Source organism: Leuciscus leuciscus (assembly GCF_965113295.1).
Source record: "Leuciscus leuciscus genome assembly, chromosome: 4".
NCBI classification, from domain to species: Eukaryota; Metazoa; Chordata; class Actinopteri; order Cypriniformes; family Leuciscidae; genus Leuciscus; species Leuciscus leuciscus.
In genome coordinates, this window is record NC_138728.1 from 37,142,873 (window position 1) to 37,157,651 (window position 14,779).

At 39.1% G+C, this 14,779-nt stretch overlaps 1 protein-coding gene across 1 annotated transcript in view; it reads left to right on the forward strand.

Annotated features, from left to right (window-relative positions):
- Positions 1-14,779, forward strand: part of LOC309497259 (guanylate-binding protein 4-like) — a gene marked incomplete at its 5' end in the record, with an annotated part of 31,359 nt that overhangs the window by 7,923 nt on the left and 8,657 nt on the right. The window contains 3 exons of the mRNA XM_082167488.1: positions 12,120-12,310; positions 12,661-12,903; positions 13,006-13,286. Of these exons, the coding sequence (XP_082023614.1) occupies positions 12,120-12,310; positions 12,661-12,903; positions 13,006-13,286 (715 nt within the window). The remainder of the gene's footprint in view (positions 1-12,119; positions 12,311-12,660; positions 12,904-13,005; positions 13,287-14,779) is intronic.

The window sequence follows — 14,779 nt, forward strand, 5'->3', positions numbered from 1 at the left end:
AAAAAGGGGCAGGGCTCCAGACTAACTTTTTTCACCTCCGTCCTGGAACCGTCCTGAAAAACGATTTGAACCGTCCTAAAGTGAATGTCAACCGTCCCAAAATAAACATGTTGTTTCTGTACTTTGTTATTATCATCTATAGTTGTTAGCTGTTAGTCACATAATAAAAACACCATTAAAATGTTTATGATATATATTATTATATTTATTTAGCTCCATTCAAAGTAGTTATCTGTAAACAGGTAAAAAACAGATTTAATTTAAAAAAAAATTGTATTCATGCAGAACAAATTTTTTTTTCCTTTTTCTTTTTTTACATATACGAATATAAGATAAAAATACATACAGCTCAAAACGTTTTTTTTTTAGTTGGTTGGATTAAAAAATAACAAATAAATACTGGTGACTAGCCTACATATCTCAAAAATATCATCATTCTTTATTCTTTCAAGCAGCAGACATATTTATTTGTATGAATTAAATATAATGAATCATTATTAAAGCTATTAACGAGCAGTGAATGCTTTTCTCTTTTTCTTTTGTTGCTTGATCAATATTAAGAACACAGACCGCATTAGGTTTATTACCCACTGTCACTTTAAGACATCAGATCATGTCCATGACATGCGGATCCAATTTCACTGATGCACATCCGATACACTCAAAACTGTTTAAGACATAACCGACATAGTTTACGTGAATACTCTCCAAAACGGACATTTCGACATAATGTTGTGTGTATTTGTCCATTCAGACATGAAAGAGAGCTCAATTCAGTACTCGCGCGCTGTATAACTTAGGTGTCTATGTGCATGGCTGCACGCTTCGGGTCGGGTGTGTGCGCACAGAAAACCGTACCGAATAGAGCTCTTATTTTGCGTCGTCACTCTTATTCAGATCTATATCTGTCTGCTCTACTCATTCTCCCAGACGTTTACATTTTTTAACGTTTTATGAGACATGCAGCGCATGTCAACCCGTGTGCCGCTGGGTAGATCAGCACGTTACAGTACAAATGTGCGCATCTACCACAAACGCAGGACATCAGTTCTGACTGGATCGCTTCCCAAATCGTCACTATCTAACATTTTTGTCTAGTTTTTATTCGTTGACGAAAATGTCAATAGATTTTCGTCATGGTTTTTGTCATTCAAAACTAGTTTTTATTTAGTTATCGTCTCGTTTTTGTCTGTGAAAATAAGCCATGTGATAGATGTACCACGAAACAAGTCTCCGGGTGAGTAGCCGGCCAGTGATAGTAACTATAGTAACAGCATGAGAAGACGCGCTCCGTTGTAGTCAGCGCTTGGTCAGTTAGTTTTTACATTTTCTAAGTAAGATTACCCTAATGATAATAAATGAACACACATACAAAAATGTCTTTCGTCCTGTAGGCGTCCTGGAGAATATTTCTGTTCGTCCTAAACACATTTTCTGTCGTCCCCAGGACGATAGGACGCCAGGACGCCGTTAGTCTCGAGCCCTGAAAAGGGGAACGGAAAATTAAAAAGGAGGTGGTCTCGCGATGATTTCCAGAGACCGTGAGAGACAAAGGAACTGTCTCACGGCAGACCTTGGGAAGGGAACTACCATCTAGGGCAAAAAGGGGAGTGTCTTTCAGATCAATGAGAGGAATACCTTGCTCACGGGCCCAAGTCTCGTCAATGAAATTCCCCTCGGCCCCAGAGTCTATCATGGCGTTGGTAGAGACTGAGAACCCCTGCCAGTGCAGATGAACCGGGATGGTAGTGTTGGTTTGATGAGAAGGGACCAGAGAAGTAGCGCTCGCCAGTATCCCTCCTATTACCGGCGAGCGTTGGCTTTTACTTGACACATTGACACAAAGTGCTTGTCTGAGCCACAGTAGACACAGAGCCGATTAATAATTCTACGTTCTCGTTCCTTCGAGGAGATACGTAAGCCCCCCAGCTGCTCAGTACTTCTCGCTCGTCGTCGCAGGTCGAAACGCTTCTCCACTTGGATGGCGAGGTCGATGAGTGGATCGAGAAGACTGGGAACCTCCCTGGCGAGGATCTCATCCTTGACTTCTGCGTTGAGCCCTTCCAGAAAACGGGCCACCAGCACGGGCTCGTTCCAGCCGCAAGTCGTAGCAAGAGTGCGAAACTCTATAGAGAAGTCAGCGGCTGAACGTCTCCCCTGACGAAGAGAAGAGAGCAAGCGAGAAGCCTCGGCTCCATGTGCCGAGCGATCGAAGACGCGAATCATCTCCTCCTTGAACAGGGAGAAACGATCCAGAAAATCCGCCCCCGCATCCCAGCTGGCCGCTCCCCACTGACGAGCCCGCCATGTGAGGAGGGAAATCACGAAGGCGACCTTGGCGCGGTCCCTGGCGTAAGTTGAGGGTTGAAGAGAGAAAATTACTTCACACTGTGTTAAAAATGAACGACACTGGGTTGGCTCACCCAACACGGTGGATTATTTATTCTAGGCTCTGGAGACGTGGGCAGCAGAGATGATGAAGAGGGTTCTTGACGGAGATGATGCAGCTGCGTGGCAAGATCAGACACCTGCGCAGCCAAAGATTCCACCACGCGTCTCGTAGCAGTCAGTTCCTCTTCATGCCTGCCCAGCAAGGCACCTTGACACTCAACAGCAACTTGAAAAGGAGTCTCGTTCGCTGGGTCCATCTTGGTCAGATTGTACTGTTGTGAAGTGAGAAAAGACCCAGCAGCGAATGACAGTCAAATAGTCCTTTAATAGAATGAAAATGAGGCAGCCACCAGCAAGGCGAGTAAACAGAAATCTTGAGATAAAGATCTGAGGCACTCAGGAGGATGAAGATTAAAAAGCCTTTATTAATCCATGGCTAGTCTCATAAAAACATGCCTACGCGTTTCAGCCAACAAGGCTTTCGTCAGGGCTTGAAATGTTTGACAAACAGCTCACTTCCTTATTAAGACCAGTAATCAATAACAGCTGCTTAGGTTGAACAGGTAGGAAGTCACATGATTAAATGACTAGTGTCACAAAAAATTGCTTACAATCATTAATCCTGGATTAATCCTGGAAGTGAGCTGTTTGTCAAACATTTCAAGCCCTGACGAAAGCCTTGTTGGCTGAAACGCGTAGGCATGTTTTTATGAGACTAGCCATGGATTAATAAAGGCTTTTTAATCTTCATCCTCCTGAGTGCCTCAGATCTTTATCTCAAGATATATCTGGATCCCTTTACTGAAGAGCACCGGAGGTATTTACATATTTTTACACCCAAGAAGCACTCCCAGCATTTTCCTGCTGTTTGTAAACAGAAATCTTCTTGAGAATAATCACAACAGAAACAGCCAAAACATACGGCCAGTAATCATCAACGGAAAAATCTTCTTGAGTGCGAGCTTAGACAGTGGTCAGCGTAAATGCTCGGGCACAGCTGGCGGCTAGCCTCTGGTCACACAGGAGAGTGCACAGAAGACGCACAGCGGGGAACTGCAGCAGCACTAGACACAGAGAGCTGGTTAGAGCATAAGCAGTGTAATACTTGCAGCTAGATGAATCCCCGACAGGATAGGACAGGACAAGACAGGATAAGGAAGAGCGGGTGTGCAACAAGATACTTCTTTCATCAGTAGTCAACGAACAATCTGACAAAGAGGCAGGAGGAAGAGAGAGGAGAAGTAGCAAACGTAATCAGAGAGAAAAGGGGATAGGTGTGATGTACTTAGAGTAGAGCAGGAGAAGATAGGAAACAGCTGGGAAGAGGAGAGTGAGTGATTGAGTGCGTGCGTAAAACGGGTGAGTGTGATAAGGCAAGTGACCAGAAGAGGGCGGAAAAGGATAGGAAGAGCCAGGATCATGACATATATATTGAGAATAGCAGAGGGCCTAACACAGATCCTTGCGGCACTCCATAGTTTACTGACGTTATCTTAGATTTTTCCCCATTTAAACAGACAAAATGGTAACGGTCTGATAAGTATGATCTAAACCAGTTTAATGCCTGTCCCTGAACACCAGTGTAATTTTGTAGTCGATCTAAGAGTATTTTGCGATCTATAGTGTCGAACGCAGCGCTAAGATCGAGTAAAACTAGTATTGAGATACAGCCTTGGTCAGAAGCTAGAAGTAAATCATTTTTAATTTTAACGAGCGCAGTTTCTGTGCTATGATGCGGTCTGAATCCTGACTGAAATTTTTCATAGATATCATTTTCTTGCAAGAAAGAGCACAATTGAGCGGACACAACTTTTTCTAGTATTTTAGACATAAATGGAAGATTTGAAATTGGCCTGTAATTTGCTAGGTTATTATGATCTAATTGTTGTTTCTTAATGAGAGGTTTTATAACTGCCAACTTGAATATTCTTGGAACATGACCTAAAGATAAAGACGAATTAATAATATTGAGAAGAGGCTCTTCCACTACAGGTAACACTTCTTTCAGTAGTTTAGTGGGTATTGGATCTAATAAACATGTTGTTGGTTTAGATGCAATGATAAGTTTATTTAGCTCTTCCTGTTCTATAGTTGTAAAGCACTGTAATTGTTCTTGCGGGGTGATAATTGAGGCTGAATCATAAGACACCATTAAAGATTGTACATTTACAATTGTGTTTCTGATGCTTTCTATTTTCTCAATGAAGAAATTCATAAAATCATTACTACTAAACTGTAACGGGATATTTTGCTCAGGTAATGTCTGTTTATTTGTTAGTCTAGCCATGGTGTTAAATAAAAACCTTGGATTATTTTGGTTATTTTCTATTAGTTCGCAGAGATGCTCAGCCCTGGCTGCTTTTAGGGCCTTTTTATAATGTTGACATACTGTCTTTCCACGCGAGTCTAAAGACCTCTAAATTAGTTTGTTTCCATTTACGCTCTAAATTACGGGTTTCTCTCTTGATAAGATGCGTAGCACTGTTGTACCATGGTGTTTTAGTTTTCTCTCTAACCTTTTTTAATCTAATTGGTGCAACGATGTCTAATGTACTAGAGAAAATGGTGCTCATAGTGCTAGTCATTTCCTCTAGTTCATCTGTTTGTTTGGGTTCAATGAGCAACTGAGATAGATCAGGTAAGCTATTTGAGATTCTATCTATAGTGGTTGGAAGGATTGTTCTGCCTGGTCGATAACGTGGCGCAACATGACAAATTTCAGCAGTACGTAGTATGCAAGTTACCATGTAATGGGTCAGTGACATCATCACTTTGCGGTATAATATCTATATCGGTTGGATTGGTTCCATGTGATATAATTAAATCTTGTGTTATCTACGTGTATGTTAAAATCTCCAACAATTAATGCTTTATCGACATTGACCAATAGATCTGAGAGAAAGTCTGCAAACTCTTTTAGGAAATCAGCATAGGGCCCTGGAGGTCTATATACAGTAGCCAAGGCTAGAGATAATAGGGATTTCTTTCTTACATCTAAGAGCGTAATATTTAGCACAAGTACTTGTAAAAGTAAAACCTTTGACCTGTTTTCTGAGTAACATTAAGAATATCTCTATAGATTGTTGCAACACCGCCGCCACGACCAATCAGACGGGGCTCATGCTTATAACAGTATCCTGGTGGAGTAGACTCATTAAGACCGAAATAATCATTTGGTTTAAGCCAGGTTTCAGTAAGGCAAAGTACATCGAAACTATTGTCTGTGACCATTTCATTTACAATAACCGCCTTAGGTGTAAGCGATAATGTTTAGAAGACCTAGCTTTAGAAATAGTTTTTGTTCACTAATATTGAGATTTTCTGGTTTAATCACAATTAGATTTTTCCTAGATCCTACAGTAGATTTAATGTTTGACCTCACTAAACGAGGAATAGACACAGTTTATATATAATGTTCCACATTGGTACTTATATCAATTAAGTTGGGACAGCAAAGACTGTGATTTGGACTTTGACTTACTAGTCATATGGTGTGTAACAATTGAAGATCTCATTCAGACAGATATGTCATCCAGGTGGGGTAAAGTTTTAAACCTAGGATCCAAGGCAGTGCTCTCATTCAGGAACTGTTGAAGTCTTGGGTCTGAATACCTCTCTTCAAAATGTGCCTCTATAGCAGATTTAACATCCTTTACAATTGTTGAATCTGTGTCACTGTGTTTCAAAGATGTCAGGATGGTGTGTTGTAGGGGCATGACCATAGACACAGTAGGCTGCTGTTCGGAACTCATCAAGGTTGTAACTGTTTTCAGGGGCTTCAGTACCTGACATACATCTTCCAGAACAGTCACATCTTGATCAGAGAGGGTGATAAGGTCTTTAGCATTTTTTTTAATGTCTTTTTCTGCAAGTGCAGAATAGATAGCAGCTTGTTGCTCTAAATAGCGTGTGATCATGTCATAGCTGGAGTTCCACCTTGTAATGACATCTTGAACCAGCTTGTGAGGAGGAAGCTGAAGCATGTCTTGTTTTGACTTTAAGACGGCTGCTGCAGTGGTGCTTCTGACCACCCTCCTGGTCTCTGCCCAAAAGACGGGAAATCTGGTTTACTCCCAACCCCTTCTGGGAGACCAGATTCACAGTGTGGGCAAAACATCCAATGTGTGGAGACAATCCAGCTGCATGTGAGGCATTGACAATGTTCTTTGCATTATCAGTTGTCACAGGAATTGTTGCATTTTGTCTGTTCAACTTCAATTCCAGTACCACTTCCCTCAGCACTTCTGCTAAATGTTCACTTGTGTGAGCTTCATATATGGGGCGAGTTTGAAGGACTGGATTTTGAATTTCCCAATCATCATTAATGTAATGCGCTGTGACAGTCATGAAGCTCTGTGTTGCTCTGGAGGTCCAGCAATCTGTAGTCAAGGCCACTAAATGTGCACTGCTCAGACCTTCAATAACTTTCTCATTTACATTATTGTACATGGAGGGTATCACCGTAGCTGTGAGATGCGTTTTACTTGGGATTTCGTAGCGCGGTTCTAGCACGCTAATTAAATGCCTAAAACCGGAGTTTTCCACAACTGAATAAGGTCGCATGTCCGCGGCTATAAATACTCCTAGCGCGCTTGTAATTGCCTTTGCACGTGATGAGTTATTGGAAGTTTTATTCCAAATGAAGACGGGAGAGTAGTTTGTGTTACAGTTGTCGGTTTAACAGATAAATCTATGTTTTTGTGGTGCCTGCGGAGATGCCCTGCCATGTTAGTCGTGCTGCCGGTTGAATAATGTGGTATACGTACATAGCAGAGCTTGCAAACTGTGTTTTTTTTTGTCAACAACACGAACGTTGTCAACATAACTCACTGGAAATCCAAAATACTTCCACACCGGCGACTCCAGTGAAAGAGGAGGGGGTTCAAGTTCTGTCGACGGGTCTCCTGTGTCTGCAGTTGCCATGCTATCTTTTGGCTGATTGTTGTAGCTGTTAGGTTGACTCGCAGCACTTCAACACGTGTGGGTTTTTTTTCCGCTTGGCAAGCCGAGCTGACGTGACATGGGGGCGTGGCAGCATCGACGATTCCATTTTTTGATTCGATAATCGAGATTGAGCATTAATTTCGATCGATTTCAATTTAAAATCGAAATCGTGACACCCTTAATCATTTTTTATTTGCTTGTTACACAATGGAGTCTAACTTATTGTAATAATTATTTATTTCTATTACACTTAGAATTATTCCTTGGCATCCTCACGTACTAAACTGCATTTTGTTTTATTGTTGCGTGCTGTAGGTATTATTATTACACTATTACGTCGTGTGCAGAGTAATGTTAACATTTAAGCTACCTGGTGAGAGAAAATGGCACTAGCAAAGAGTTGGAAAGTTGACAGCGAAAATAGGACATACAAAGAAGAATGGAAAGACAACTATGCGTTCATCCTTACTAGGTTTGTGAATGCAAAGTTGGTGTGTCTTATCTGCGACTAAGTTGTCGCTGTTTGCAAAGAATATAATATTAGACATTTCATGACGGCTATTTTAGAGGTGTCTAGCGATCCACAGACTCTTTTGAATGTCTTTCAGATCTTTTCAAATTAAAAGCTCTCAATTCATCTCAAAATAAAACGTTGCTGCAAAAACATTCTCATAATTTTAATTTAACCCTCTGGGGTCTAAGGTGTTTTTGGGGCCCTTGGGATGTTTTGACATGCCCTGACATTTGTGCTTTTTTCAGTTATTTATAAACATGATAATGGCAAAGGTGTAAATTCACTCTATATAGCACAAACAGGGCTACCATAATATGTGAGCAACATGAATGTAGATGTTTGTATTTTTAAGAGAATAATGTTTATGCGTGGTTATTGGAAAAAATAAAAATGAAAGTTGCTGAAATAAGACCACAAAACTCATACTAAATATATGTCAAGACTTTTGACTAATGGATGTTGTCGCTTCGAGTTCTGGCTTCAAAATTATGTGAAAATAGTCTTGCTTTATCATTCACATAAACCAATACATTGATTTAAATTGTGTAAAACAGGTTTTGCTTGGAAAGCCAATATGCGAGGGGGGGCGTAAAGGGGGAGTAGTTTACACCTGAGAATACAATGTCCCACCCACTCTGCATAATGAGCCATTCATTCAGGTGTGACACTGACTGAGCCACAACGCAAGGACAAAAGATATATTTAGAAGACTTATATTGACCATTTAAGATTTTGCTTACATCTATCTTGTAAATATGTTTTGCTATTTTATTAAAAAGGTTACAATTACAACAATAATTACAATTTCAACAATATTTCAAGTGTACTCTTTCTTTGTAAAAAAATGATTATAGGCCTACATTTTATCATATGTATTCATTAGTTTGAATATAGCCAACATTGGAACAGCTAACATCTTAGTTGATGACTATTTTTGACAAAAATAGTATTTTTATATAACATATGAGCAGAAATTGCTAAACAAAAGCTTATTTGATGTGGCAGTATATTCTACAGTAAAAACTGTACCCAAATCTAGTCAACAAAATGTAACAAGACTGTAACGTTGTTTTTATGAAATATTAGGGCATATAAATGTTAATTTGCAGTTTAATACGTTGCTTATACAAATAGCCTACATTTTATTTCAACATATTTCAGTCGATTTTTACTCATCTCAGTATAGCAATACAGTTTGCTAAAACATCATCATTCATTCACACACAGAAAGCGATTTAAATTTAAACGGTCTTTTTGCGAGCTGTGGTAAACAGCGCACATCTCTACCGTTCATTCATTCACAAACAGAAACGCGATTCACTTGAGAAGGAAAAAAAACGTACTACAGTATTCCTCAGCTCAGTTGGATCCTTGCTCCTCGAAATACCCGCACTTCTGAGGTACATTTTCCATTATTATTATTCCTCACAGCGCTGCGAGACTGTGTAAACAAGTAATGATCTGAATAAACTTGTGTTTTCTCGAGCTGATATGGGGGCGTTCACAGGTTTGTGTGGATTGCCTCAGTCATTTGCGTTTGAATAGCGCGCGCTCTCCGGGGCAGGGTCACATTACATTTGAATTAACTCTAATGAGCTCGACTGGAATCGCTCTCTTTTAATACAGATTTCACAAGCTGAGAATATTTGTTTTTTATATAAATTACTTCATTTAAAAGAAGAGAATTCAAGCTTCATGCCTGTGTGTCTGTATGCCTGTTTGACTGAGTATTCGCTGAGTTATTGTTCATTTTCGGACGCGTTTCAGAATGGACTTCACTGGCAGAGAGAAGGCAGAACTCGCTTCGTGTTTATTTTTCTTTATTTGGCAAAAAGCACAACACTTTGTTTTTATTGTGAGTATACACAAAAAAAATACACACTTAACAGGATCGATTGATGTATGAAACTTGTTTGTAATATCAAAGTCAACAGAGCAAAATTAATCTCTTTTGAACTGATAAAAAAAAGCGAGCTGGTATCGCCGGCGATACCGCCGACCCCAGGGGGTTAAAGGCAAAATCACTAAAGACAAAGTTTTTGTGAGTAACTGTTGCTGTCTTTCTATTTCAGAACTAGACGCTATCAAAATAATCTGGCTTCACTGGCCCGTGGGCCACCTGTTGCCGACCCCTGCTCTAAGTGATTTAGTCTTGTAGATTAGACTAGTGCGGATGCGCACTTAGAGTGCACGCTTTCACTGCGTGATTGTCTTTATTTATATAATTTAGTAGCTAATAAATATCACAAGAGTGCAGTTTTTCTCCAAATATCAGCATGATAACAAATGTGATATTGATTTTATACTATATATATATATATTGATGATATAAGTTTAATAAACGTTAATATTACTTACATTTTATTACTTACAATATTACTTACATTTTAGACACCATATTGCCTGTTTTGCTCTATTTCACCAACGAAAAAAGTTCAGAACAAAGCCACACGGTGTTTCACAAAGCGTGTTTCCTTACTGAGTGAATCAGCGAGGGCTGCCAGGGTACTCCTTGATTTTATACTCACCTGCAATGTCGTTATTGAATGCATTTGGACACGCCTCACTACCGAAACTATTTACCAATGTGAACAAACAAGACTTAACCAACGTGACTATAGCACGTGAGCACAGTAAACAAACAACGTTTCAATCTTTCAGATCTTTTCCAATTAAAAGCTCTCAATTCAAAACAAACAAGACTTCACCAACACGGCCATAGCACGTGAGCACAGTAATCAAACAATAGTTGAAGTTACTACAACTGTGCTATAATCAAGTCAGGAAAATATACAAAAACTCTTACAGTTACTGTCACCTCAATAAGCTTCTTCCTTTTGTTATTAGATGATGTACCAGTACGCCAGCGGTACCGCCGTCTACCACCTTCTCAAAATGATCTGGTTAAGACCTATTTGAGAGCTGGTTGAACAGGAAATATTTAAGCCTCGTCAATGTAGATCATTTCATGTAATCAGACAGTGTGTGTAAATGCTGTGCTGTATACCTACTGTATATCCTACTGTACTCCAGGTTTAGGAGTAGTCTACTGCAAAACACTATGTATAGTACAGTAATGACTCTATTGCATAACCTTACCTGGACGTATTGGCGACGGAGTTCTTTGATGCACTCACCGTTCCTTTCAAAAGGAACTTTGTATAGTTGTTTCAGTATAGCTAAAGTCAGAGAAATTGCTGCAATGTTCCCAAACACAAGGTTGTCCTTTACAACTCTGTACTGAATGTCCTTCAGTTTTATCTCATTGTCAGCAATCACCATGTTGACAATAGCAAGTTCCTGTTCTTCATTTAGGAGCTTTCTTCTGAGGGAGGTAGACGCTGAATCCTTAGAGAGACAAAATACAGTTACAAATTAGTGACCGGAGGCATACAGTCACTGTAATACATGGTAAAATTATTTACACTTTCCAGTAGGAGAAGCCCTTATACAATATCCTACCTGTTGTTTTCTTGTCAAATCTGGACAATGGTTTCCACTGTGTCCCGGCTGAAATTGGGCTGTAGTCATTTACCAACCTCTCTGTATGATAGCCCATGGTTTATGACATGGTCTATGATAGTAGCTCATATTTCATCAGTTACCCTAGCTCTTGCCCTTCTTTGAGCGCCACCACTCATTCTAACTCCTCTCCCTCTACCTCGTCCAGGCATTCCTCTCCCATGCCCTTGTCCCACTCCTTTACCTTGTCCTGGTATTTGTCTCCCTTGCCCTTGCCCTTGCCCCACTTCTCTCCCTTGTCCCTCTCCTCTCCTTCCTGGTACTTGTCTTCCTCTCCCCTGCCCTTGCCCCCTCCCTTCTGTGCTGTTCTGACATACAGTGTGAAAGTATTTGTAAATTTGGCAATGTGATAATTGTATAGCCTACACAGATGGATATTGTGCTAACTGTGTTAAGTGTTTAGGAAATAATTTGTCATAGCGATCATACAAAAACTGTAACACCATGGTTTTGCAGCGGCAGTAATAATTTTGGTTTATTACCTATTTTATTTGTACTCAATTCACATAAGACATACGAAAATGTGTGATAACTTAATTACCTTATTCTTGCTGTTATGTTTAATGTTGATACCCGATCACTTTCTTCATAGCTAGGCTTGGTGATACGTAATGAAAAGTATTGGTGAAAAGTAATTAGCTCTGTTGTTGTGAATTGGCTTAGTAGCTCATGGAATGACATTTAAAATGATTAAACTATGCATCATGAGTTTTTGGCAGTTTGTGTTCATGCCTGAACAAACGGTCAGATATGTCACTGAACTAACAGAGTGCATCAAGGTCAGATCATCAGATGAGGATACTGACAATTCAAGTGAGTTTGTGAAGTTCTTCCCTAGTTTCATCTGGGCTGTGAGGGACTTCACACTGGAGCTAAAGATCGACGACAAAGACGCAACAGAAAATGAGTACCTTGAGTTTGCTCTGAAACTGAAACACGGCAAGTAAAATAATACTGCAAATGGTTATTTTAAGAGTCCTCACAATCACAATTAATTATTGTCACTAGCTTTTCAGACTTAATGGTTGTCAACAGATCTTTTGTATTACTATTTTAAAAATCATAATTTATTGAGATAACATTTATCATTTCATAACATTTGACCAAAACATTACTGTGGTAAATTGTTTTGGTGTTCAAGCTTACTATTTCCCATATTTCAGAAATATATGTCCAGTCACAATTTTATCCAGTAGGTCAGCCAGCTACACTTTACTCATAGAACAGACATGCTCTTCTTAACTTCTCTACAATTGAGAGCAGCTAGAGAATGTGCTAAATTTTTCTAGGAACTTCCAGAAATGTGATGGAGCACAACTTGCCCAGGGAGTGCATCCAAAAATTCTTCCCTTCCAGGATGTGCATCACTTTCCCCTTTCCAACTGTGCCAGAAAATGTGTCTTGTCTGGAGAGCTTAAATCCTGCTGACCTTTCCCCGGAGTTCTTGAAGGTAGCAGATAAATTCTGCAAGATTGTCTTTAATGACAGCAATGTGAAGAAGCTGAAAGATGGAATCACAGTGACTGGTAGAGGTGATTCAGGAAGAAATTTGAAGAGTTTGCATGTATTTACAGATGACAATTGTTTAATACCTTTTCCGTATCTTCATGTTTGACCTATTTCCATCTTTGAAGTTTTGGGGCATTTGGCAAAAACGTACGTGGACACCATCTCCAGTGGGGCTGTGCCGTGTCTGGAGAATGCTGTGCTCGCCATGGCAATGATTGAGAATGAGGCTGCAGTGAAGGAGGGGCTTCAAGTTTACAAGAGTGGAATGGAGAAGCTGAAGGACTCATTCCCTCTGGAACTGAAGGATGTGTCCTCAGAACACCAAAGTCTGAGCAGTATGGCGACACAAACCTTCATGACACGTTCCTTCAGGGACACTGACGGGGAGTGCCTGAAATCTCTAGAGGTAGACCGAATCTCTTCACAGATTCCAGTTTCAGTTCATCTATCTATAAATTATAGGAACGTCTTTCTATCTGTGTGTCTGTTATTCACATATCTCTTGAACCATTAGTCAGATGGATTTCAAAGTTGACAGGGATCTTGCTACGGGCACGAGTAAGTGCAGTGCCAAGTTTGACGTTGTTTGGATTAGAAATGCAAAATATATATAGTTAAATATATTGATAAAAGAAGCACACATTGGCTTTTGCCACTCCCCCTCTCACACTGCACACTTATTTATTGTATGTCATGGAACAAGTAACTTTGTAAGGTCCAACTAAAGATATACTTGAGTATATTTGATTGTGCTAAAATGGAACTATTGCAAGTATACTTTAGGTACACTTTAATAATCTTGCATATACAGGATCTTACCAATCGTGATATTAAACACATATGCTTAATATTGAGAAATATGCATTGTGCAATAAAGAACAACTCTAAATAAAGTGTAATTATAATATTTAGTAAGTCTTAAGCAATATGTCAGTAAATATATTAATGGGTTTGTAGTCTAGTTAGTATGAAATAAATGTAGGCCTATTTTAAATAGATTTTGGATTTGGTTTACACAAGGGCAGACTCTGCATCCATTGCCTCTTACGTTTTCTCACCGTCACACACCTAACTCAGAAACTCTTAAGAAAATCCAAAGTTACCAAAACTCATAATTTTCTTTTTATGCAAACCAAAGAAAATGTAAGGTTTGAACTTAAACATCTAGTTTGTTTCTGCTAACAAGTGCTGTAAGGACAGAATTTCCCAATGCAAATGTAACAATGCGCAATTTGCTAATTAAATTATTTTTATGATTAAATGTACAATATAATGAACTGTATTTGAGTTCTACACTGTAAAATCGAATTAGTTAGACTTTAAGCATGCAAACCAATTGCTTTTATAAGAATAGTATGTTGTCCTAAAAAAGGCTTAGTTAGTATAGTTCACTTACACAAGAATCATAGTAACTAAAAAAGGACAGTAGTTGATAATTTGTTACTATTGTTGTGTTTTGCAGGCTGATTGTTGAAGTCTGTGTGACTCAAGCATGGTCAATTGTAAGATTTTATAACAAATATATAGAGATTATATCATCCCAACTAAAAGTTTCACAAGATTTTTATCACATAACTGTTATTAACAAATTTTTTAAAAGATCATTATTTGACATGAAATAAAGTTATTTTATATATCATTCATATATAATATTTATTACTTAGCTTCCTTTAAATACAAATAACTGTGATTTCTTTTTGCATCACTGCATCAACAGGAAGAGAATTGCAATAAGTTTCAAGTGCGCAAACAAAGGGAACACTGATCACCATAATAACGAGTTCAAACAAAAACATTTGAGTAAAAATCAACATCAGTTTATGAAGTCAGCTTATGTGATGTTCTCTCAGTTGTATTGACAATTGAAAAGCTTTAAGATGACTTTGGGAAATGAGTGAA